Source organism: Sceloporus occidentalis, unplaced genomic scaffold (assembly GCF_023333645.1).
Source record: "Sceloporus occidentalis isolate IW3139 unplaced genomic scaffold, rSceOcc1.0.p SCAF_5, whole genome shotgun sequence".
In the NCBI taxonomy this organism is placed as follows: Eukaryota; Metazoa; Chordata; class Lepidosauria; order Squamata; family Phrynosomatidae; genus Sceloporus; species Sceloporus occidentalis.
This window is the reverse complement of record NW_028316985.1, coordinates 41,556,928-41,584,358: the sequence shown is the minus strand read 5'-3', so window position 1 is coordinate 41,584,358 and position 27,431 is coordinate 41,556,928. Positions and strand designations below refer to the sequence as shown.

Here is a 27,431-nt window from a genome sequence, read left to right as displayed (position 1 = left end):
AAAAGGAGAGAGACACACTAAAAAAGCAGCCGATCAGATCTCCTGGACATTTTAAAAAATGATTTTTTCTCTCCCTTGAGCGGTAAAAACGACAGTTGCTTTTCTGATGGTCTTGATATTCTGTACCTTTTAGTTAACAACAATTGTCTTTCCTCCGGAACTGAATCAAAGCATCCACACTGCAGAAGTCTGAAACCACTTTAACAACCATGACTCAGTGCTATAGAATTCTGAGAGCTGTAGTTTTTGGGGCACCAAACTCTTAGACAGAAAAGGCTGAATGTCTCACAAAACTACAGTCCCCAGAATTCCCTAGCATTGGGGCAGGGCAGTTAAAGCAGTATCAAACCGGATTATTTCTGCAGTGTATTTTGGACCTTAGACTCAAAGGTGCTGCATGATCCCTTGCCACACTGATTTCCCAGCTATTTCTTTGTATTCTATATATCAGTCTGTGATCTTGATAGACTCTTGGGAAGACATAGGTCCAAAACACAATGCAGAAATAATCCAGTTTGAGGCCTCTTTAATTGTCCTGGCTCATTGCTAGGGAATCCTGGGGGTTGTAGTTTATTGTGGCCTCAGAGCTCTCTAACTGAGAAGGCTCACAAAACTACAGATCATCATCATTATAATTTGTTATTATATAATATTATATATTATAATGCGTCTATGTGTATATATATATATATATATATATATAAAATATTATAATATATAATATAATAATACTTTTAATAATAATATAATGAATATTATTATTAATATAATATATAATTGCGATTATAACAATTTTATTTTTATAATAATTACAATTATATTTGTATATTATAATTATATTTTATATTATAATTTTATTATATAATTATATAATATATAACGTTATATAATTATATTATAAAATTCTATTATAAAAATAATTATATATTTTAATACAATTACAGAATTATAATTGCATTTTCATTATTATTATTACTATTATAAAATATAATAATAATAATATCATATAATTATAATATATTATTATTTTCTTATATGCCGCCTTTCTCCCAATACAGGGGCTCAAGGCGGCGTTCGCTAGCTCTGAGCCAGGGCACTTTAAAGAGGCCTCAAACTGGGTTGTTTCTATCCGCAGTGTGTCTTTTGGACCATAGAGCTACGAAGAAGAGGCGAGGCTCGTCTAGACTTTCCTATCTCTACGAGCTCTCTCCCATTGGCTCTTCCCTTCCCTCCGCGAACTCCCCTGGCCTCCCATCATGCACTGGGGCATTTCTGCTGGGTCTCTGCAAAATGGGGGCGGAGTCGAGGGAGGAGAGCAAGATGGCGACGCTGGTGCTGGATAACGGCGCCTACAACACCAAAATCGGCTATAGCCACGCTCACGTCAGGTGGGCAGGCGCTCTTTCTCAGGGGCTGTCTGTCTGCACTGTAGGAATAACCCGGTTTGACCCGGCTTGAAGCACCCTGGCTCCATGCTTGCTATAGAATTCTGGGCAAGTGTTCCCCAATGATTCCCTATGGGCAAATAATAATAATAATAATAATAGTAATAATAAAATGTCTTCCTATTTCCCGCCGCTGCCTGCGGGTCGAGGTGGGATTCCTGCCCCGTGTTCTCTATGAGCAAGTGTTCCCCAATTGATTCCCTATGGGCAAGTGTTCCCAGAATTCCCTGGCATGGGGAATACTTCAAGCAGGGTTATTTCTACAGTGTGGATGCATCCCGGCGCAGCCACCTTTGAGGAAAGACTGAGGGCTGGGTGAAGCCTAATGCAGGAGGCTTGGAATAGGTTTTTGTGTGGATTCGTCCTGCATGAATGAACTAGCAATGGGCATAAAGTGAGCAGCCAGTCGTCCAGTGATGAAAGCGGTTTATTTTATTAGAGGAAGCATAATGAAACATGTCCTACTGAATGACCAAGGCCCAGCCAAAGAACAGATGTACAAAAGTGGAGGCTGCTGGCTCATATAAGAATACGCCAGTCTTTGAGAAATCTGACTTAGGCCTAGTCTTGCCCTCAAGCAAAAATTGAAAAGGTGTTTTTTGACTTCCATGGATGAAAGCTAAACCACAGAAGGACCAGAGATTATTTGCAGGTGCCAGTGCCTAAATACTTCCTATTTCAGATTGGTTCATCTCCCAGATCATATGAACAGCATCATTCAGCACCTTACAGGGTTTTCTAGTTATTATCCCTGTGTATGATTTAGATGCCAGCTTAATAAGTCTTTCTGTAATAATAGTTAATGTTTGGATCACTTGGCTATACTTGTTGTAGTGTGCCCTTCAAGTCGTTTCCAACTTACAGACGCCCTGTTGTGGGGTATTTGTTTAGAGGGGGCTTGCCATTGCCTCTCCCTGAGGCTGAGAGAGTGTGACTTGGCCAAGGTCACCCAGTAGGTTGCACAGCCAAGCTAGGATTCGAACCCTGATCTCCAGAATCATAGTCCAACACTTAAACCACTACGCTACACTGGTTCTCACTACATTATATGCATTGTTTAAAATCCAGGTCTGCATTTAAGCTTCCTGTGTATTTTTTGGCTGTTATCCTCTTCATGGCTGCTTGGAAATAAGCCCTTAATTGAATTTGCTGTAACATCCATTTATAAAAAAATATATGTGATTGATTGATGTGAAATTCAGAGTGAGAACTGGACATAGTAAACTAGGAATCAGCTTCAGCCTTATGGGATCCACTGAGCATTTCAGATTGTTGTTATTTATACCTGGAACTATTATTCAGCTGAGTGTTGATTGTCTTAAGCAAAAGTGTTAGATTTAAGTCTTTGGCAGGGATATGAAAAGCTTGGTGTGTTTCCTTTTTTCCTACCATGGATTCTGATGATGTTTCTGATTGAAGGGCTGCAGAGAAAACCAGTCTTGTTGGTATGGGAGATTTTTCTTAGAATAGCATTCAAAGAAGAAAATGTTAGCATGAGCAATAAAGATCACTGTTTGGATTCCACTTGCGGCAGTAAAACATGCCAATGAGTTGAAACTGAGAAAAGCAGACATACAGTGTACAACCTGTAGCTTTCATCCCTTTTGTAGTGCTCTTGAAGTACTGTACAATTCTTTCAAACTCGTTTGTATTGTCAGAGTATACTTTTTTTTCTTTCTGTAGTACAAACCTTAGAGGCTTAATGCAATTGATTTTTCTACTTATTTGCATATCTTTAGAAAGGTGACTTGAATACCACAATCTGCCCTAATTTAATTTGATTTTTACGTTGTATATAATGTTTTGTAAGTGCACTGTTTTCACTGCTATGGATTCTACAAGTGAATGACAGACTCCTATGACATATTTTGTCACATAAGTCTTGTCCATAGTACTAATCACAGTACAAGGGTCAAGCGAGTTGGTATTTCCTTTGGCAAGGCATAAATAGTACTTTGATTTTATGGCAGTGTTATTGCTGAGCTTTGAAATACCAAGCAAGTGTATTGCTGACCAGTTCCAGTCCACTTCCCAACTACAGGATGTCACTATGATGTTGTATTGCTACAGGTAAAAGGTTTTTTAAAACACATTTTATTACAAGGGTGGCCTTCCAGATCGTGTACTAGAGCTTTTATCATCCATGGCAATTGGCTGTGGCAGATGTGGCTGATTTGAGACTAAGTCCAATAACATATTTAGGACCACATGTACTCCACCCTTTCTATATATGAACATGAGCTTCTAAAAATGTTTTCCATCCTGATCTATAATTGCTAAAATCTATATTTAGGAAGCTAATGGTTTGTTTTCCCCATCCTACAGTGTTATTCCCAACTGTCAGTTTAGATCAAAGACAGCTCGCTTGAAAACATTCACAGCTAACCAACTGGATGAAATTAAAGATCCATCTGGACTTTTTTATATTCTTCCTTTCCAAAAGGTAATTTCGATTGTGGGAAATCTTTTAACACAGACACTATAGATTCAGTTTCAGTAAAACTTAAGTTTAAATATTTGTGTTTATGTTTTTAAAATGCTAGTGGTGAAGAATATGATTTATATAATAATATTAAAGAAATTGAATTATCAAAGTGGAGAGAGAGGTTTGTTTCTTTAAAATAAAGCCTGCTACAACTGTGAGGGAGACATAATTGATTTGAGTTACACATTTCAGTAGTCATAAATTACACCTGCAATCCTGTGTACCTGAGAATCACTGAAACTGTGGAGCTAACATGATAGGACTCTACTGTAAATAATTGTTTAAAACTTGAGAGAATTTTACTCTGGAATTTTTATTTTCCAATAGCAAAAGTTTATTTTAAAGTAAATAGCAATCACAGTATTTAAAAATATTGAAATGTGTTCTCTAAGGAACTGAGTCTTCCATAATACACTCAATTAAAAAAGGTATTTATAGGAACTGAGAGGTTTCTATAATTACTCTAGCATTCCGACTGCATGTTTTTATTTGTTTTATAACAACAGTGCAAAACAAACAATATATAAATAACACATCCTTGGAGGACTGTATGTAAACTTGCATAATAACTATCTTTCAGTTCCTATAAATACCTTTAAATACCATGATTACTGATAGAAAATAGTTAAGGAACTGCTATGGCTTGGCCCCTACTTCGTCTGAATATAACATTTCGTATAATAAATCTTACTAATTAATCTTACTAAAATTGAAGGGATGAAAATGCTATAATAATATATGGGAGCAGTGTTCCAGTTCATTTCTCTAACGTATGCATGAGACTATTTTTACAATTTCATTTGAAATTGTGAAGCATCACAGTCTATGATTTGAACATTGGGTCTTTTGAGTATAGCCTGACCAATTTACTTGAAACCAGAAAACATTTTGAAAAGACTTTCCAGTTACTAATGTCTTGGAGAGATTGAAGAATTTGTAATTATAAAAATATCAAATGTGTTTGATTTATGTTGTCCTCTTTAAATAACAGGGCTATTTGGTAAACTGGGATGTTCAGAGACAAGTCTGGGACTATCTATTTGGAAAAGAAATGTATCAGGTAATAAAAACACTTTTATATCGTGAGAGAAGAGCAAGATGAATTGCAAAACATCCTACTTGAACCATAGTACTCGTTTGAATTCAGTTTAACATCTGAAGTACTGTTTTTCAAAAATCTTGTAAATCTGCATTATTTTAAACTGAATGGCCTGTTACAGACTGCCAAAATAAAGCTGCTTCGGGTCTCTTTGGAGGTATGCTGTTTAAATGATGCATGTGTCCTAAGAGTCCGGAGGTTGCACCAAAGCCATGCTCCAGTCCTAAGGACTAGAGTGCAGCTTTGGTGCAGCTTCCGGATTCTTAGGATGCAAGCATCATTTAAACAGCATACCTCCAAAGAGACCCGAAGCAGCTTTATTTTGGCAGTCTGTAACAGGCCAATGTATTGGTTTGAAGAAATCACTGTTATAGCTTTCTTTTCAATTTCTTCAAATGTGTGCTTGTTGGGTGTGTTTTAAATATTCACAATGAAGTATTGCCAGATAAAGTTGTGCATATCCATTTGTGGAATATGTAGATTAAGATTAAAGTCTTTTTCCTCCTTCTCCGTGATAGGTATTTCTCTGTAGAATTTAAATGCGTTGTTTCCCATTCATCAGCAGAATTTGAATCCCAACATTCATCATGATGTTAACACTTCTCAATCATTTTTTCCTTTTTCATGGCTTTTCTGAGTCCTTGTTTCATACAGTATGATCCACATCAGAAAGTTCATATTAACTAGCTTATGTTATTTTAAAACTTTTGTTGTAAGCCACCCCAATTAAAAAGGGAATATCCTAAATAATATATCTAAACTGGTGTGCTTGTTCAGGCATGTTTAGTCCATGGGCTATTATGAGAGTAATGACAGACTGCAGTAAGAGATTGTATTGGCCTCATGTGCATAATGTTGCAGGGTAGACTTGGAGTGAAGACTATACAAGGAGTATAACTCCTCTCTTCAGAAGGTAGGATGAAAAGGAAATAGTGATCCATATCCCACCCAGTAAGAGGAGAACCCAAGTATCTTGGCTAGGTCTTCTGAGAATAGGAGGGTCTTCTTGTTTGCTCCTCAACAAATAGGTGACAAATTATTTTGGTTACCTGCTTGGTGCATCCTAGGCCAATTCATTTCACTGTCTTCCCTCCTCCTTACCTTTACCAAGATATAAGAAGAGTAGGACCATTTATACCAAGTGTTAAAATCTTTTTTTGCACAGGTGGACTTCGTAGATACCAACATCATAATCACAGAACCTTATTTCAACTTCAGTTCAATACAAGAGTCCATGAATGAAATATTGTTTGAGGAATACCAATTTCAAGCAGTTCTCAGAGTAAATGGTGAGTGTTAAGTCTACTTGTTGCTGCTTCTTCATCATTATTGGTAGGACATTTGTTAAGTATAGAAGTGTTAACATATTGCGCTGTACATCTGTACACAGTTTATGTACACATGTTTGGAAGTTTTTGAGAATGGTTGTACCTGTATTCATTTGTAATTTGTACCAAGGAACAAGAATCTGCTTAAATCCAGAGAACAGATCTGTATCCAAATAGAATGAATGCATGCATATTTGCATAAATTGGTGAACATAGGCTCACTTTCTAGTAAGCTGTAAGTGTAGCTCTTTATGGCCTGCTTAAAAAGGTGCATCTCAGGAGGATATATTGTGTGTGAGAAGCAGTTCTCAGATAGTGGAAGATCTGGAAAAGGACTGAGGAGAGCAGAGGGAGAGTATGCGGACCATTCTGTGAAGGACAGAATTATAGCTAATGCTCGCAATGCAAATTTCAGCCAACAGTAGCTTTTAGTTAGAGTGGCAGTCTGCTGCTGTATTCCACCAAGAGCTCTGTAGCAGTGGACAGGCCAATACCTGTCAATATATAAATTTATTGGACTTTTTTCTGTGCTATTTTTTTCTTGTTTTGAGACTGAAATTATGTAGCTATCTGTGTTGTTCCTATTGCTTTCTTCCCTTCTTCCCTCCTCCTTATTAAATTGTTGTCTGCAAGTGTTTTGAGTCTCCTTAGATTTCTAATTTCATTTCCAAAACCTTAAAGTCTGTTATTGAACACATGTAAGTTCCATTTCATGTGAATAATTGCACTTGTGTGCAAGGCAGCAATCTGTATACACAAGTTGATGAGTAAAAGAATCTACCTGTGTGCAGACCAAAACTCTTTGTACACATGTGCACAGACTGTACCTTTGTTGAATGCTATGTGTAAATGCCCCTTATCACCTCTTAATAAACTCAACAGCGATTACACTGTTACTTTGTAGCAATAAAAGAATTTTTCTACTTGTGAGCTGTATTTTATCTTAGTTTTTTTCTGTGTTTGTTTTGACTTGTTTTTATGACTTATTGTGATCATAATAAAAAAGTTGGCAAGCTGAATCAAAACTTAACTCACACTATGCCATGATACTGTTTTTCAGCTGGGGCTCTTAGTGCCCATAGATACTTCCGAGATAATCCATCAGAACTGTGTTGCATTATTGTGGACAGTGGCTATTCTTTTACTCACATTGTACCTTACTGCAGAAGTAAAAAGAAGAAAGAGGCAATCATAAGGTAATACATTTATCTCTTAACAAAATATGTGGTAATTTTTTAAAATACACGAAAATTTAGAAAGATTTCTCTTATCCCTAGGATCAATGTTGGAGGAAAACTATTGACCAATCATCTGAAGGAGATAATTTCATACAGGTAAAGCAGTAATTAGAAATTTCTACAGTCCTACTTTAAGATTATTGTGACAAAGATGAATATATATGACAAAAGGCAGATTGTGCCACATATATCCGTCTGGCAAGTGCAACTAATAGCCATTTTTCTCCCTCTGTGAGTCTTCATATGCAGGTTGGGATTTTCAACCCCCCCAACTCCCAAAATTGTGGTAGGAAAACAGGATTGCATGGCATATGTGTGAACAAAGAGGGGCAAATTGGTATACACGTTTCTTAACCTTTATGCTCTAGAACAAGAAAGACTTGAGGGGAAACCCACTGGATGACATTGGGCAACTCACAGTCTAAGAAGATGGCAGTGGCAACACCCCTCTGAAGAAACTTGCCAAGAAAACCCCATGATAGTGTTCCCATAAGTCAAAAGCATCTTGAAGGCATATAACAAATTGTTGAATAGTGTCTGAAAGTTTTGGCACATGTAGAGTATGTAAAAATACTTACTGTAAAAGAAGGTTTGTGCTGAAGCAGTGAAACTGTAGTCATAGTTGAAAGCTCCAACGTTCTTTTCAGATGTCACTTGTTCTAAAGGAACCTGGGTGTGTATGCTAAGTCATACTGATATATAATAATGAGATGAGAGTCCATGAACTTAAAAAACACATTTTCTTGTGATACTGTAAATTTGGACAAAATCTTACTGAGATATTAGATTAGTACCCACCCTCTAGATGTAGGGACCAAATTTCTTTCTGTTCCACATGATGGTCAGGTGTTCTCATTTTTAGGGCATTGAAAAATTATCCAGAAGTTTTCCTGTTCAATTGTTTCTGGAAAACTAACATCATGGATAATAGAAAATGCAAAAATTATGAGCCGTGATATTTCTTTAAGCTTATTCTTCACAATCCATGCTTGCTTATTATCTTCACATGGAGTCCTTTACAAGTGTATCGTGTAGATAGAAAACCACAGCCCAAGAGAAATGTCTTGCATATAGGGAAAGACTCCTATGACATGTCCCCATCTTCAAAAAGGGGAAAAAAAGAGGATCCCAACAATTATCGTCCAGTTAGTCTGACATCAATCCCAGGAAAGATTCTGGAGCAGATAATTAAACAAAGAGTCTGTGAACATCTAGATGGCAATTCCATAATCACAAAAACTCAACATGGGTTTCAGAGAAACAAGTCATGCCAGACAAATCTAATCTCTTTCTTTGATATAATTACCAGCTTGGTAGATGAAGGGAATGCTGTGGATATAGTATATCTTGATTTCAGTAAGGCCTTTGACAAGGTTTCCCATGACATTCTTGCAAACAAGCTTGTAAAAGGTGGACTAGACAAGGTAACTGTTACATGGATTTGTAACTGGTTGACCGGCCGAACCCAAAGGGTGCTCAACAATGGCTCCTTTTCATCCTGGAGAGAAGTGACCAGTGGGGTCCCACAGGGCTCTGTCCTGGGCCCAGTGCTATTCAACATCTTTATCAATGATCTGGATGACAGAATTGGGAGCATACTTATCAAATTTGCAGATGACACCAAATTAGGAGGAATCGCTAATACCCCAGAGGACAGGATCAAGATTCAAAATGACCTGAATAGACTAGAAAGCTGGGCAAAAGCTAACAAAATGAAATTCAACACGGAGAAATGTAAGGTATTGCACTTAGGGCGGAAAAATAAAATGCACAGATATAGGATGGGTGACACCTGGCTGAATGAAACTACGTGTGAAAGGGATCTAGGAGTCCAAGTAGACCACAAGTTGAACATGAGTGAACAGTGTGATGCGGCAGCTAAAAAGGCCAATGCAATTTTAGGCTGCATCAATAAAAGTATAGTGTCTAGATCAAAAGAAGTAATAGTGCCACTGTATTCTGCTTTGGTCAGGCCCCACCTAGAATATTGTGTCCAGTTCTGGGCGCCACAATTCAGAAAGGACATTGAGAAGCTGGAGCATGTCCAAAGGCGGGCGACAAAAATGGTGAAGGGTCTGGAAACCATGCCCTATGAGGAACGACTTAGGGAGCTGGGGATGTTTAGCCTGGAGAAAAGAAGGTTAAGAGGTGATATGATAGCCCTGTTTAAATATTTGAAAGGATGTCATGTTGAAGAGGGAACAAGCTTGTTTTCTGCTGCTCCAGAGAACAGGACCCGGAACAATGGATGCAAGCTACAGGAAAAGAGATTCCACCTGAACATTAGGAGGAACTTCCTGACAGTAAGGGCTGTTTGACAGTGGAATGCACTCCCTCGGAGGGTGATAGAGTCTCCTTCCTTGGAGGTCTTTAAACAGAGGCTGGATGGCCATCTGTCAGGGATGCTTTGATTTGGATTTCCTGCATGGCAGGGGGTTGGACTGGATGGCCCTTGTGGTCTCTTCCAACTCTACGATTCTATGATTCTATGCAAGTTAGCACTGTAGTGCTCTCTTGCTTTTAACAAATGTTGGCAGCAAACAAGCACTGTGGAGACATACACAGGAGAGACTGGTCAGTGGTCTAAAAGGAAATAAACAGACTAACATTTGCTTTGGAAATATTCCCTCCGCCCCCTGATGATTCTAGAAATTGCCATACTTGATAACTGCTCTCAAAATCCATTCATATTCAATTACTTACATTATGGGTATTACTAAAAAGACTCTGTACTAGCTCTGTCATCATAAAAACAAACATCATGCCAGAAGCAAAACTCCAAAACCTTTTCTTTCTGCTGGTAAAGAACCTTGTTCTATCAAAAGGTGTGAACTTTGGTTGGATTCCCAAACGTTCCCCTAACCAGAACATACTGAAGATGGTTGTGTTAGAAACATCATTTTTCTTCTGCTGTTTTTTTTTAACATACCTAACTGCTGAGGATTAAAGGCTTAAATGGATTTTCCATAATTTAGCAGTGAACTGTACCATGCAAGCTTAAATGAATTTAATAGTCACAATAGACTGGTAATAAGATAAAATAAAACATAACTAATAAGATTTTCTAAAATTATTTTCTATATAGGCAACTCCATGTTATGGATGAGACACATGTGATTAATCAAGTGAAAGAAGATGTATGCTATGTTTCACAAGACTTTTTCAAGGATATGGAGATTGCCAAGTACGTTATTGCTGTTTCTTTAAACCACTAAGTACAATCCATGGTTAATTTATCTCGATGAAGAATATTACATGGAACAGTGCTTCCTGGCTATCTGATGTGGTGGTCCAGCAGAGTTTCCCCAAGTGTGCCAGGGAGTAGCACCATACTTGAATCTATTGATCCAAAGAGTCGCTTTCATTCTTGGAAACTCCAGTGACTGGTAGCCAATGGCTTGGGAACCAGCACTAGTCCAGGGATCACCACTTTGAGTGGCTCTGATAAAGGCTGGGTGTGAAGGGGTGGGGGGATGAAAATCCAGTTAGGCTATGGGTTTATAATAGCACTAAATGTCTTTGCCTGAAGAAATACCTTTTTTGGTCCAAGGCTTAAATTTAAGCCTTGGTTCATCAAAGAGTAGCTCTGAAATATGTTTAGTAACAAAGAAACACTATCTTTTAGCATATTTGTAGTGTTCCTCCCATACAAAATTATCATTCATATATTTGTACAGTGGAACCTCGCCATACGTGGGGGATCCGTTCTGGATCCCGCCGCGTATGGCGATTTCCGCCTATGCTCGAGCCCCATTGTAAACAATGGGGCTCGTGCAAGGCGGCGCAGAGGTGCGCGGGGTGCAACGGGTGTGCGTGCGGCGCAACACGCGCACGCGCCCATTCAACTGAATGGGACGCGCCGCCCCTCTTGCCCCGCGCGCGCCCAGTGGCTTGAGCGCATACGCTCAAAGCCGCTTAAAAAAAGTCTGCGTATGCGGAGGCCCCACTGTATATCATATTTTTATATATGAGAATAAGAATAAAGACCTTAGAAATGCTTGACTCTGTAATCTCTCCCATTGAATGAACCAGTCACTTAACTAAAACATCTGTAATGGTTCTGTGCTTTTTAAACATGTTTGTGCCAAATACTCTATATTACTGTATGAACTGTAAATGGTAGTGATGCCGAAAACCAGCTGTCTCATTAACCAGAAGTTAATATATATCCTCTGCAACCTTTATGTCCTTCCAGTAATTATCTGAGCCTCATCTTGGACTTCTGTGTGGTGATAAGTTATATTGTGATTTGTGTGCACACCAGATTCTAAGAAGGTGGCACTTGGAATCATTTTACAGCATAAATAAATATGTTGCACTGGACTACACTATTTGGAGATGGACTTTGAAGATTTATTCATTTTATGATATAGTTTGAACTCCCAACAATCTTTTCCAGATTGAAAGGGGAAGAAAATACTGTAATGCTGGACTATGTTTTACCAGACTTCAGCACAATCAAAAAAGGCTTTTGTAAGGTAATTGTGTAAAAACATCTGATTTTCCTTAATGTGATTAAAAAATGTGAATCCTTAAAATATTGACTTTTGCATTCCTCAGATGCAAACATCAAACGTGATTGTGTATAATATTATATTTATACACAAGCTGAGGTACATAAAATTGCCAGTTTGCACGGCGGCCATTGATACCTCCAAGTTCAAGATGTATGTTAGCAGTTCCTGTGCTACTTCTAATTTTAGAAATAAAATGTGACTTGAGATTCAAAAGGCTAATCTCTATGGCTCAATACTATAGAATTCTGGGATTTGTAGTTTGTTGTGGCCCCAGGCCTCTGACAGCAAAGGCTAAGTATATCACAAAACTACAAATCCCAGAATTTATAGCACTGAGCCATGGCAGTTACAGTGATATCATACTGCATTATTTCTGTGGTGCAGATTAGACCAAAGATATGTTCTGAACTGCCACTCTGAATTGATTAGATCATTCGTCCTGTTGAGTTAAGTCAGACATTTCTTGGTAAGTATGTATAGATCCCAAGAGGTGCAGTGGTTAAATGCCTGTACTGCAGCCACTCACTCATAAACCATAAAGTTGTGAGTTCAGTACCAGGCAGGGGCTCAGGGTCGATTCAGTCTGGCATCCTTCTGTGGTCGCTAAAATGAGTACCCAACTTCTTGGGGACAATTGGCAATTGGCTTACATATTGTAAACTGCTTAGGGAGTGCTTAAATGCACTGATAAGCAGTATAGAAATGTACTTGCTATTGCTATAGAATTGTAACCTGAGCTTTCAGTTCTAATGTTGGTTATAATTAGTAATTCTGTACATGCTGTTCCAAGATAGCCCAGTGAAACATAGCTTTCAGGGTCACTTGAAGTTTTTCATTTCCTTGGAATGTTGTTTTGTTTGCACATGCTAGATCTTGAGCAAAATTCTAGATAGCATGAAGCATTTGTTTCAATACAGAATTAATCTACTGCTGACTTACATTTTGGCTAATACATTTGTGTCAGTAGAATGGAGAAATACTTTGAAATAGTGTGTTTGAGTAGAAAAATATAACATTTTCTTTTGTCTATATCTAGAAAGTGTTTAATGTTTAATATTTGTTTTGATACTTCACTCTGACCTAGATCTAAAGAGCTGTTTTCAACATGTCAACCAGCTTGATGCTCATTAGGATTTGAACCCTTCCTTAAGTAGGTGATTCTCTCCCCCAGTGCATTCCAGTTTAAAAAGTGCTGCTGCTAGACCTCCATTGAAACAACTCCTTTATATTCTGGCTTGGTGGCTACTCAAGAAACTGTCCAAAGTCCCCATAGTTATGCAAAACCCGTTGTGCAGTTCTTTGGACTCCAGATACTTTATGACAGGAGTGGGAACTCTGCAGCTCTGTAGATTTTGTTGGACTGTAATTTAACAGCTTCTTAACATATACATTGGTAAGGAGTTCTGGGAGCTGCAGTTCAAAATCGTCTGGAGGGCTGCATGATTGCTACACCTGCTCTATGGGAAGACAAATAAGCAACGGAATTATACAAAAATAATGAAAAAAGAAGTTGTCACTGTGTTTTATAACTCACAACTTATAACTTTCCTTTTATAGCCAAGGGAAGAAATGGTGTTAAGTGGAAAATACAAATCTGGTGAACAAATACTTCGTCTTACAAATGAGCGATTTGCAGTTCCAGAAATACTGTTCCATCCTTCAGATATTGGCATTCAAGAAATGGGAATACCTGAAGCCATTGTTTATTCAATCCAGAACTTGCCAGAAGGTAGTTTTATTAAACGTGATATTATTAAATGTCTACAATAGAATATGTTGCATAGTGAAAACTTCTAATTTACTTCAAAGCTTCCTTATTAAGGATAAAAGCTTTGTTGTCTGTAACTACTTTTATTATACAGTGATAAGTGGGCTGTCTTCAATTACAGCTTCACAGATGTAAAATTCATATTGGATCAAAAACTCAACCCAACTCAACATATTTACTCTGAAATGAACTGCTCTTAGTATTCTAAAATTCCAGTTCTGACTCATCAATATGATATGATTAAATTTGATTTAAAAAACATAATTATTTGCTTAAAATATTACGATGCATACATTACACTGAAAAACACCATCTTCTTTCATTTCTGATTGTAAAATTGCCATAGCTGCCTGTGCAGTACCCAGATTGCTGAATTAAAACATTTTAAATCTCAGAAACTCTGTGGGAATTGCAATTTTATATTAGCACTCTGCTCTTAAATGCTGAAGAAATTATTTATTTCAGTTAAATATTTAGCTCTGTATCTCAGTCATGCTAGTACTGCCTCTTTTTATTCCAGGCTAAAAGTGAACTACAGGTTGAGTATCCCTTATCCAAAATACTTGGGACCAGAAATGTTTTGGAGCTTGGAATATTTGCATAGACATAATGAGATAGCTTGGACACGGGACCCAAGTCTAAGCACAAAATTCATTTATATTTCATATACAAAACAAGTGTCACTGTCTCAGCCACACATATGGACAATAGTGGATTTTAGAGGATTTCGGATTTCCAGAAGAGATGCTCAACCTGTAGTATTTCCCTCCTTAGATGATTATCTGAAGTAGATTAGGCTAGAAATGACCCTTTACTAACTTCAGACCCATTACCATAGATATCTGTGCTGCTTTTCACAGAAAGCTATAGCACAGACAGTTTCAGTTTTTTGGCCCTCCAAATGTTTTGGATTTATACTCGCAAAATCTGTATGTTATCTGAATCTTCTGGAAACTGCAGACCAAAACTTGTGAAGGATCAGAGATTGAGAACTATGGCTCTAGGACATGTTAGAGCCAATCTCAGATTGTTTGTATACCTTGTCACTTCATTTTCTATCAGACCCCATGATAAAGTTCTTTGAGCTGGCCCTCATCTGTTCTAGTTGTCACAGACTGACAGCCGTTTGGAAGTGAGAAATCATCCAGTACTTCAGTATTCTCCCTTAGGATTGTTTGGCTGCTTGATTTAAATGTCAAGTAAGTTGACATATGGTCTTTCTCACAGAAATGCAACCTCATTTCTTCAAGAATATTGTTCTGACTGGAGGAAACACACACTTTCCTGGCTTCAGGGACCGTGTTTACTCTGAAGTCCGGTGCCTCACTCCAACAGACTATGATGTTTCTGTTGTTCTGCCAGAGAAGTAAGTATGCCTTCACTTACAAAGGCTTCTCAGTTGTCAAATACTATCACGTATATGTCATTATTTCTGATATTTCAAGTGGCGTTTACTCTGGTTGTATTGCATGTTTTTAGCACCAAAAGGGTATATACCTTGTATTTGCAGGGTGCAGTATGTCTTCAAAATATAAGCCCCTCAATTTTTAAGGTCAAAAAACAAAGCATTTTGAGAGACAGGAAGTGTCATGTTTTTTAAAACTATCCTTTTTGCTTAAAGCATTCCCAGGGGCACATCATGATCTGCTAAGGCTTTTGTAGATGCAGTTTGCCTATCGGGGGCATTTTTTTTCAAGTTCAGTGGGGTTTGGATAGTGCTCAAGGGAAGGAGGGGTACATTTTGATCATCTCTTTGTTTACATAGTTAAAAGTTCTGTTTTATTTATTTTCAGCCCTATTACTTATTCCTGGGAAGGTGGAAAGTTGATTTCTGAAAATGATGACTTTGAAGATATGGTTGTAACAAGAGAAGACTATGAAGAAAATGGACATAGTATATGTGAAGAGAAATTTGATATTTAAATGGATCAGCTGTATATTGATACTATATTATGTATGTTCATTGGTGAACTAGCAAGTTCTCTTAAGCTAGTGATTATAGAATTCATAGACCTGAAATCATTTTATGAACATAGTTGTTGTGTAATATACTTATTTTTTTATATCTGTGCAGTTTATTGGTTTCATTTTTCATAGGACTGTTTACTACAGTCTGGGTGAAAGATATATAATTAAAGATACTGTATATAATGAACAGGATCCTTGAAGTGCATTATACATTCCCCCAATTGAAATAATGCACAGACATTTTCAACCTTGTAAGAATCCACTGCTGCTTCCTTCCCACATGTGACAGGTAGCTTGAGCGTGCTTGTTGTCTTTCTCAGGGTTTGCTCAGCACACCTTTTTCAAATCTATCATTGGTGCTACGGTGGCTCATGAAGATTGTCAGGTGGCTGCTGCTACAAAAATGACACAACAAGGCAAACACATACTTCAGTCTGGCCTTTTATTACAGAAGCTACTACTACCTCATCTAGGAGTTGGCTTCTTATTTTTTCTACTTGCTGGTTTGGCACAGATACCTGAATCCAACCTAAGTATGCAGGCGGGACTCTGTGCTCCACCAATTTTACATAACATTTCAGGCAAAGTGAATGAAATACATCTGTAAAATGACTTGCTTGATTTAATCTGTTAGAATATTTTTTTTTTACAATTAATCCTGAATCTAACATTTGGGCTTCTTTCTAAATCCTAGATGTGACTGTATGCCGCCCCCCCCCCCCCAAAAAAAATCTGCATGATCACTAAAAATACTAGATACACGTTTCTTCAAGGCTTTTGCTTAATTTTACCCAATTATTATATTAAAGGAGGATTTAAGGAGGATCACTTTTTGGTAGATCTCACAAATATAGAGGAAGTTTCAGATACAGAAGTGTAACAAAAATAATAGTCAAATAGTGTTATAATGTTTTTTGTTTGAGAAACATTCTCAAATCTGCTATGCCTGATTTGAGTGAAGCTGTCTACTGGGTATCTGTCTTTTGTTACAACCTTTTCACTTGTCTAACAACAACAACAATATTTCTTACCCACCTCTCCCCATGGATTGACACGGGAGACAACAACAATTAACAGTCAAACAACACCAGTTAAAACACACACCAATTCAAAAGGAGATGTACACATATCAAAACAATCCACATTTAAAATTCACAATTTATAAATCATCTGGGTAAACCTGCCAGAAGAGACTGGTCTTTAATACTCTTTTAAATTCAGGCTCTTAACTCTTATAAGAAACAAAGGGGTGAAACAGACCATCCCAGTGCCATGGCAACCACACTTGCGCAGCTCCAATCTGGCCCAGTGCTGCTATTTTAAACTGGTTTCTGAAAATGAGTGGTTTCCCCCCACTCCTTTTCAAGCTGGCTCTTCTGGGTTGTGATGGCATCAGGATGGCTTCACGCTGCATTCGGAGTGTGTGTCATCTAAATGCCATGCCCCAAACATAGCCTGACTTTTGGCCCAGAGTGGCAGTCCTCAAGCTATTGGCTGTGGTCTCTGGTGAATTTCCAGGGAAGAAATGGTTTTAGCCAGTGAGCAGGAATATGGTGCCACACCTTGGCACATAGGGGAATAAATAATGGACAGTCTCTTATATTAGATCCTTTGAGAAACAGTGCTGTATATAAAACAGTTGGACTGAAAGATGGTTCTAAACCCATTTTGTGAACCTATTTGTGTACTTGTGAACCCATTTTTGTCACTGGAGTTTATGGAAGCTAAGAGTGTCTTATTAATTATGGTTGTTCTTGAACTGAGATGATTTATCACTGTGGGGTCCAAACCACACTGCAGAAATAATCCAGTTTGAGACCACTTTAATTGCCCTGACTCGATGCTAGCCTTCTCTGTCACAGAGTTCTAGTGCCACAATAAACTACAGTTCCAAGGATTCCCTAGCATTGAGCCAGGGCAGTTAAAGTGGTCTCAAACTGGATTATTTCTGCAGTGTGTTTTGGACCTGGTTCAAAAATTGATAATCATGGTATTACAAAACTTGTGTGTTCTGTGGGGGGCTGCTACTCAGGCTGGTCTCAAAGCAGCCAACTGGAGGAATTTAACACAAAATAACTGCTGAAGGAATTTCAGTTACTGCCTTTTGTTACTGTATAACACTGTAATCAACTCAACATCTAGTTACTTGAAAGACTACCTTCTCCCTTATAGATTATTATTTATTATTATTAGATGCATTTGGTACTTGAGGTCATCTAGAGCAGACGCTCTGATAGCAGCACCACAAGATCCTGAGATAAGCTCCTCTATGTTCAGAGTGGCTTACTGAGGATAGTGCATGCACCATAGTCATTGACCCACAGCATGGTCATTGATTCTCACAGTTTTTATTGTATGTACATGTTGAAGACCTGCCTATTTAGCATGCCTTCCTAGAATAGGTCTACATATCATGCATTTTACTTTTATGGATAATACGAATACTGCATATTGATGTTCTCTGTTTCATTCTGTAAAATTTTTCTACACTACTAAATAAAAAAAGGGAAGGGTTAAATGAATGACTTGTGAAAGGGAGACACTGCAGACTGAGTCAGCCAGAAAAATCAGCAGTAGCAGAACACGACATAAAACATCCTGGGCATAAAATGCTGTTTGAAAACACTGAAATGCTGGGCCATGCCAACAACTATCAGGTCAGAATGCACAGGGAAGCCATTGAAATCATCCACAAACACCTGGATAGTTTCAACAGGAAAGAAGAAACCCTTAAAGTAAACCAAGTTTGGCTACCAGTCCTGAAGAACACCAAAATCAAGACCCAGCAAAATGCAAATGAAATTCACCCAGGATTAGGGTTTCTCCCAGCAGACAATGGACCACTAATTAAGCAAACACAAATCCATAGCTTTTTTTGTGGGCTTTTTGGGCTCTGTGGCCATTTTCTAGAAGAGTTTATTCCTGGTGCCAGGAATAAACTCTTCAGCCTTTGACTTCACAGACACTAATCCTCTGCATATCCTCCCACCCTAAGGCATCGCCATTCAACAACAGAACAATACACAACATGGGAATCACTCCTCCCTACCCAGGGTCACACAGTATATATACCCACTCTCTTCCAGGCCAGCATTCTCTGAAGATGCCAGCCACAGATGCTGGCGAAACGTCAGGAATAAATTCTTCTAGAAGATGGTCTCATAGCCCAAAAACATGCAAAAACAATTGGATGCCGGCTGTGAAAGTCTTTGACTTCATACAAGTATTGAGTGTTTCCCTTTGGGCAAGTAGTGTTGTCTGGTAAAAAAACCAACAACTGTTGGATACTTGATCTATGTTTCCCTATGGGCAACTCTCCAGTCATTCACTATGGGCAAGTATGGTTTTCCCTATGGGGAAAGTAGACTTGTCCCTCCATATTCGCTGGGGTTAGGGCCACCAAAACCACAAATAACAAAAACCACCATGTTTTTACCCAAGAGGACACCTCTCTAGGAATCTCTAGGTCCTCCAGTGCGACACCGTGGCCAATGTCCGACAGACACTGACCATAGAACTGCGCCGGAAGAGCCGCAAAGGCCTACTAGAGTCTTCTCTCTAGGTCTTTTGGTGTAACTTTTAGTCAAAGTTGACCATAGAGTTGCACTGGAGGACCTAGATATTCCTAGAGAGGACATATTACTCAAATCTGTGAATGAGCAAATCCTCAAATACAGAGGAACGAGTGTAAGTAGCGTCGTTTGTAAAGTGGTTCTCAACCTTTGGCCCTCTAGATTTTTTTTGAGACTTCCAGAATTCCTGCATGCTGACTGGGGCCTCTGGGAACTGTAGTCCAAAAAAACACCCATCTAGACCCAAACTACAATTCCCAGCGTTCCGCCGCGCTGAGCCAAGGTGTCAAGAGGCGGGGCCACTTCCGTCATCAGGGCTTCTCCCGTGGAACGTCTTGGCTCAGCCGGTGGGCGGGGCTTCTTCGTTCTCCACTTCCGGTCTGAGTGCCTGAGTCGTTCTCAGAGGAAGAGCAGGAAGTGGCCCTGAGTGCGGAGTTCCGCTGAGGCGGGGGCCGCCGCCATGGTTTGAGTGGCGGCGGGGCTGAAGGGGGCAGAGGTCGGGCCGCACGACCCACGGAAGAAGGGCCTCCGCCTGTTCTCCAGTTCGAGGTGAGACTTAAGGGCCTCAGGCGGGGGCTGCGTCCATATTGGGGGAATGGTCCGCTTTGAGCCCACTTTGGCTGCCATGGCAGTTAAAGCAGTTCCAACCCGGATTATTCCCCCAATGTGGATGCAACCGAGGTCTCCCCCTCTTCCGCCCAAAGAGGAGAAGGGAAGGAGGGCCTGGTTCTCCTCTCCCTGAGAAGGGCAGCCTGGGCCTCCTCCAGGCCTTCCCTCCTCCGAAGCTGTCAGCAGACCGAGCTAAAAAGGGGAAGCTGGATCCTCTCTTCAGCCCCAGAACACACTGCAGATGATCATCATCATCATCCCACTTCGAGACCGCTTTTGAACTGCCCTGGCTCAGTCCTATGCGATTTCTGGGGAGGAAGCGTAGTTTTGTGAGACACTGAGGTCCAAAACACACTCCAGGAATAATAATCCCAGTTTGAGACTGCTTTAAACTGCCCTGGCTCGGTGCAAGGGGATCCTGGGAATTGTAGTTTGTTGTGGCACCAGAGCTCTCCCTGAGAGAGAAGAAGGCTAAGGCCTGTTACAGACTGCCAAAATAAAGCTGCTTCGGGTCTCTTTGGAGGTATGCTGTTTAAATGATGCATGGGTCCTAAGAGTCCGGAGGTTGCGCCAAAGCCACGCTCCATTCCTAAGCATTGGAGTGCAGCTTTGGCGCAGCTTCTGGATTCTTTGGATGCATGCATCATTTAAACAGCATACCTCCAAAGAGACCCGAAGCAGCTTTATTTTGGCAGTCTGTAACAGGCCTAAATGTCTCACAAAACTACAGTTCCAGGGCAGTTAAAGCGGTCTCAAACTGGGATTGTTCCTGCTGCGTGTGTTTTGGGCCTTAGACTCAAAGGTGCTGCAGGATCCCTTGGCGTACTGAAGAGAGGATGAGACTCAGATGGATTTCAAGGGCTGCTACTCCCACTTTATGTGGCTGCGGAGGTTTGTTTTCTTTTGAGACTTGCACCCAGACTGCAGAAATAACCCAGTCTGACACCGCTTTAACTGCCATGGCTTCCATGCTGTAGGAGTCTGGGAAGTGCAATTCGGTGTGGCCCCAGAGCTTTGCTTACTTTTCCCACTATTCCATTACACAGCATATCTTACTACTTAATTTAGTGATTGAAAGGAATGGATGGAACTCCCACCATCCCTGAATTTGGGCAGGTCACACTCTCTCAGCCTCAGGGGAAGGCAAAGGCAAACTTCTGAACAAGATCTTGCAGAGAAAACCCCATGATAAGGTCATCACAAGTTGGAAATCTCTTGAAGGTGAACCACAACTGACAACTGAAACTAGGCCTGCATAGATCCCCATCCCTTTGCATGACAAAGCTCAGCAGTGTCTAAGAACAGATAGAGGTGTTTCTGGGGTTGCACAAATAACACAATCTGGCACCACTTTAACTCTCACGGCTCCATGGTCAAAAGGAATGGCTGGAACGCCCTCCTGCCCCCAGGATTTAAAGGAGGTAGCACTTAAGGTCCAAACCACACAGCAGAAATAATTCAGTTTGAGACCGCTTTAAGTGGCATGTCTCAATGCTAAGGAATCCTGGGAATTGTCATTTATTGACAGAGCAGGCTAAATGTTTCACAGAACTATAGTTGCTGGGATTCCCTAGCACTGAGCCAGGGCAGTTAAAGCGGTCTCAAACAGGAGTATTTCTGCAGTGTGTTTTAGACCACAGTCTTGCCAAGAAAACCCCATGATAAGGTTAGGGCCAGTGTATATGGGAAACGACTTAAAGGCACACACATACACATACATCACACAGTATCTCAATATGCGTGCGCACACACACACATTTCTATTCACATTGCAATTTTGTGGATTCAGTGAATGTTCTTCTAGCTACTACACTAGCATTATTAAAACAGTTATCACCTGTGTTTTAATGTACTGACAGTGTAATGCTGTCTACTCAAAAGTGGGTGGGGCTTTCCTCTGGTACCATGATGAAATACCATTCCCAGAATTCCATAGCATGGAGGCATGACAATTAAAGTGATGTCAGACTGGACTGTGTCTGCAGCCCCAGAAACACCTCTATCTGCTCTTGGGTACTGCTGCTGAGCTTCTTCACTCAAAGGGATCGGGGACCTGTTGTAGGTCTAGTTTCAGCTGGTTGTTGTGGTGGTGGTGTGCCTTCAAGTCATTTCAGACTTATGGCAGCTCTAAGGTGAACCTGTCACAGGGATTTTTTAAGCAAATCTTCAGAGGATATTTGCCATTGTCTTCCCTTGAAGCTGAAAGAGTGTGACTTGTCCAGTAGTATGTTTTTAGAAAGATGAAAACACGGCTTGGTAAGGATATTTAGTGTCTAAAATCAAGCAGGGTTTATTCTTAAAATGTATTTAAAAGGTCTGTATCAGCAGGCTTGTGGCTTATGTTGTGTTAACAGAAGCTGAGATATCAATTGGGTCATGACGTCTGCATGCATAGTTTATATATATATATATATTTCCCTTATGCTTATTACAGCATCCAGTGAAGCTGTTGCTATGGCTGTCAGATGTCTCTTTTAAGCAAAATCTCTTGTTTAAAGGTCATTGTCATCATTAGCAGATTGATACTGTAAGGACAACAAAAGGGGTTCTCTACTCCAGATATAATGAAACTAGAATATTCATCTTTTCTCATCCCCCCCCCCAAAAAAAAAAAACTTTTAAGAAGAAAATGCTTTTATCTCCTGTGAGACATGTGAGCCAGTAAGCTGTGAAATGGAAACCTTTTTATTTCAAAGTATAAAATATGAACTGTGGCTAGTACTACAATCTGAAGTGAAGTTCTGAAGAATTCCCATGACTGGAACTGAATCTTACGATGCCAAGTGCATAGACACACCAGGTTTCTTTCTTTACTGTGCCTGTCTATGTGGCAGTGAGACTTACTTTTGAGTATGCAGGATTAAATTGTCAATAGTGGTGAGAACAACTTTCATAATGCTAGTTGAAGCTAGAAGAATAGTCTGCATTCATTGAATCCCCATCATTGTAATGTGAATAAAAACATGTCCGCAGGTGCATACATACTGGGATGCTGTTTCATACATCCTTGATATTCTGGGTGGGAAAGTTCTATCCATTTCTTTTGACCTCTGAATTATTTTAGTAATAAGATATCTTTTATAATGGAACAGTGGAAGAAATATGCTCAAACCAGGAATGGGTAATCTTTTTTCTATCACAATCTATTAACATACAGGAAAAGTCAGTTAGGTCTGTCTACAGACAAAGATCCAAAACACACTGCAGAAATAATGCAGTTTGAGACCACTTTAACTGCCCTGGCTCAATGCTAGGGGATTCTGGGAACTATAGTTTTGTCAGACGTTTAGCCTTCTCTGTCGCGAGAGCACCGGTGCCACAATAAACTACAATCCCCAGGGTTCCCTAGCACTGAGCCCAGGCAGTCAAAGCAGTCTCAAACTGGATTATTTCTGCAGTGTGTCTTGGACCAAAGTTAGGTAGAGTTTGTGTAACTCAATGGCATAGCTATTTCTCCCTTTGTCCATAACCTGGTATCCTCTGCTCTTTGATACTCTGTTTCTCATCTACCCCTCTCTTGCATTTACTTGCACATAAACACGTTAAACAGAAGTGATTCCCAAAGAGGTAGTCCAAAGAAAGAGAGAAACAGCGTGGAATCTGTTTGGACACCACAGTTTAAAAATGATATCAGCATGTTGGAATGTGTCCAGAGGAGGGTAACCAACTTAGTGGCAGATCTGGAAGCCAAGCCCTATGAGGGAGTTGGGTGTGTTTGGCCTGGAAAAGATTGAGAGATGATAGGATGGCTCCCTTTAAACCAGTGACGTCATGTGGAAGATGACACAAGCTTGTTTCTCCACAGCTTCAGAGGACAGGATTCAAACCAATGAATTTAAATTGTGTGGAAAGAATTTCTTACCAAATGCTAGGAAGAACTTCCTGAGCTTCCTGGCAATTTTCAACATCCTACTTTAGGTCTCACTTTTCAGATAGTTATTCCCCCCCCCCCCCCTTTCTGTACCTGTAGCAACAGGTTTCAGAAAATCAAGTGTTGCTAATTGAAAATGTATGAATTTTAAAAATGCAGACACTATAATTTCATTCAAGGGTTGTTCCTTATTTGGAATTCCTTGTTAGGTGAAATAGGAGACAGGTATACTGAATTATACCTGTGTAGCATGTCAAAAAATAAAGACTCCTGGATCCATTGACTTATTTAGAACTAGCAATTGATGGAAAATATAGGTTATGTCTAACATTGGCTTCTACAGAATGCTAAGCAGAATGTCATGCAGAATTCTTCTGTCAGCAGAAAGGAGAACAGCAATGTTCATCACAGCTGTCTCCCTAGCTCAACCTCTCTTACTGTTCCGAAGAGTACAAAAATCTTCCAGAACAGAGTATGAGGAGGCCTGCAGGGGCCTACGTAGTTCAATCTGTCCGTTATTTTATTAAAGGTTTAGCTGTTCAGCTACATAAGATGACCAGTGCTATTCCAACAGAATACTGCAATTAATCTTTTAAATGAATGTACCATAAACATTAGTTCATGCACTTTGTCAAACCTGAATAACAAATTTAGTTCCTGAACTCACAATGAAAGGGATACTTATTCCCTTGGAAAACATAGTTTGTTAACTGATAACTTAATCTAGACTTAGTCATGTGAATGGTTGGCTCATTTGTCTGTTTTCAAAGGTAGTTTTCTTTCTTTTCTAGTGTAAACAGCTGATTCTTTAGCACCTAAATTATAAGAAAAACTGTTAACTATGTCAAGATCTGTTAGAAATAAAAATTGAATGTTCATGTCTCATACTAAGAGTTTGAGGAAGGTTAAAACTATTTTTAAAGAGCTAATTCTTTGGCTTTATTTTAGTCTGCATGTTTTCATTTAAAAAAGAATTAGATTAAATGCCACCCGGAAAAGCATTATTTTATTAAGTAAATGATATAAATATTATTTAGTTTTTATGCAGTTCTTTTATTTTGCAAAATTTGCAAGATGGATTTTGAGAATTATTTTTCTTGTAGAAAGCATACTAGAATACAGTCATAACAATGGAGTCCATGCTAAATAAATTGAAGAGCACTGTTACCAAAGTGACTGCAGATGTCACTAGTGCAGTCATGGGAAATCCAGTCACCCGGGAATTTGATGTTGGTCGGCATATTGCTAGCGGTGGCAACGGGCTTGCTTGGAAAATTTTTAATGGCACTAAAAAATCAACAAAACAGGTGAGATTTTGGAGGGCATTTGGTACAAGATTCTTACATAATCACAGTAGTATTTCATGAAACAGTTATTAAAGAATGCATTTTAACATCCAAGTGATACCCATACATACTAAGATAAAGTTCTTAAAATGCACTTGATACTTAACAGATTGTGAAAAAAGTGAATTTTGTAACCATAGTTTTTTGTATCAAATTGCAAATAGATTCATCATGTCCTCCCTAAATTCCGTGTGGTTGCATTGTTCCTAACAAATGTTGCTATGTTGTTTGACATTTCTAGGTTATGTAATGTATTTCATTGTAGAATAAGGTCACTGTTTAAGGGATTTACAATTCTTTATTGATCTATTTTAATAACTGTTTGTTTGTAGTGATGACTTTTTTATATTTTTAAGTGGAAAGGCAGATTAAAAAGTCAATGATAAAATACAATAAATACAAAGTAATGTTTTTATTTGAATATTTTAAAGAAAGGAGCTTTTGAAACTTACAAATACACCAGTTTGAACCAGTTGCATCAATACATCTACCTGCATTTCACCATAACTGATCATACAGCTGATATGTGGTTAATATTTGTGCGATTGAAAGACATGAAGGGATTTGGGTCTGACAAAAGTTTCCTGGAAAAGAGATAGGTCAGGTGTTACCTGGCTGAAGCTCTTTAGATGTTTAATATTTACTTTGGTTGTTCCACTGCCCTCTCATGGCTGAACTCATCCCAGTTTTCCTGCTTGATAGGAAAGGATTGAGTCTGGATCTTTATGCGTACCTTTTCCACTGAACCGTGGCACCACATAGCCCAATTCTGAAGAAGCCAATTTGGCTGGGATACTTTGGTTTTTTGCTGCATGGGATTATCAAGGCATGTTATAGAACTTTAGACTGGCGAGTGACTTTGTGTAGTGGACTTCTGATGCTGCCACTTGTTCCTGAGATTATACTTGTTTCTTGTGTAGGAAATTGTGTGTATTTGTTTATAGATAAGGTAGGGTGATATCTGGCCATAACTATATACACATTAGAATTCAGCGACATAGCCGTGTTTGTCTGGAAAACCAATATGTGAAGAGATTTTGCAGCACCTTTGACATTCCTATGGACGTTCTCAGACAGACTGCTATATAGATCTGTTTCTGAACTTTCCACTCCACTAAATGCATCTGAGGAAGTGGGGTCAAGCTCATGCTACCTACTACTATATTTTGGTTAGTCTCAAAGGTGCTGCAAGATCCCTTTGCATACATATGCATTAGTTATCTCCAATGAGATGTGTATGAGACTATCCTTGAAGAGTATTCAGAAGCTTCAGATGGCACAAAATACAGATTTGGGGGGGGGGGGGGGGTATCTGCTCGCTTCCTTTTTGTTTCCAGATCTTTTTTAAATTGCCAGTTGTTGGCCATCAATATCCCAGGACCAGGATATCTGTAGGGCCATCTTCTTCCCAAGGAATCTGTCAGTCAATTGCAGCCATTTTAGTGGACCTATCTATATTTTATGATCTAGGAAGTTGACGCTAGTGATAAAACGACCAAGGCATACAAAGGAACCATTGTTGATTGATTTAAAGCAATAAGTATAGATTTGTTTATATTGCAAAGCTTTTAATAAATATCAGCTATGTTCATGTCATGCTTGTTCTTGACTTATTTAGGTTTTTATAGTGGTTTTATTGTTTGTACTTCAGTTATATCAGGTCTATGTTTATGTTGGGTTTTTTTGAGCTGCCTTGGGGTTACTTTATAGTATACCAAATGTTGATAGATAGTCTATAGGACAAATAAATTGTGCAGTCCTTGTTTTTATCACATATTGGTTGGAGTTTTCCATGTGTGAATATGGTGTATGTGTTATCAGGGAAAGATAATTTGATTGGTGCATGATATTAGAACTTCAGGGATGTGATCCAGTTGATAATATGTATGCAGCTCTTTGGACTAGCTGAAGTTGTGGAACACTTAGCAAAGGCAGCCCCATGTACATGTAACCCGCCTCAATCCATAGGGGGCTATAAATAAAATGTATTATTATTATTATTATTATTATTATTATTATTATTATTTTCTACCATGGCCAGATTAGGCTTCTCCAGGACTGGGTATAGTTAACTGTGCACTGAAACCTGGGCCTCCTGGTTCAAGGCTGAATCCAGACCAAACAGGCCCCAAGCTGTATTTTCAGGGACAGTGTAACTATATCTAGTGCAGGTTAAATCCATATT

General features: G+C 39.1%; 2 protein-coding genes across 4 annotated transcripts in view; both read left to right on the top strand.

The window, feature by feature from the left end:
• The first annotated feature begins 1,301 nt into the window (after nucleotides 1–1,301).
• On the top strand, nucleotides 1,302–15,942 carry LOC149312064 (actin-related protein 6). The gene is made up of 11 exons (XM_089523874.1): nucleotides 1,302–1,388; nucleotides 3,771–3,888; nucleotides 4,922–4,990; nucleotides 6,195–6,318; nucleotides 7,418–7,553; nucleotides 7,635–7,691; nucleotides 10,681–10,779; nucleotides 11,995–12,073; nucleotides 13,670–13,841; nucleotides 15,108–15,246; nucleotides 15,674–15,942. The coding sequence occupies exons 1-11, from the start codon at nucleotides 1,321–1,323 to the stop codon at nucleotides 15,801–15,803; spliced, it is 1,191 nt and encodes a 396-aa protein (XP_089380000.1). The 5' UTR covers nucleotides 1,302–1,320; the 3' UTR covers nucleotides 15,804–15,942.
• A 3,871-nt stretch (nucleotides 15,943–19,813) lies between these two features.
• Nucleotides 19,814–27,431, top strand: part of LOC149312063 (SCY1-like protein 2) — a 40,087-nt gene continuing 32,469 nt past the window's right edge. For all 3 annotated transcript variants that reach the window (XM_089523873.1, XM_089523872.1, XM_089523871.1), the window contains exons 1-2: nucleotides 19,814–19,969; nucleotides 25,004–25,207. In XM_089523873.1, the coding sequence (XP_089379999.1) occupies nucleotides 25,031–25,207 (177 nt within the window). In that variant the 5' untranslated portion in view covers nucleotides 19,814–19,969; nucleotides 25,004–25,030. The remainder of the gene's footprint in view (nucleotides 19,970–25,003; nucleotides 25,208–27,431) is intronic.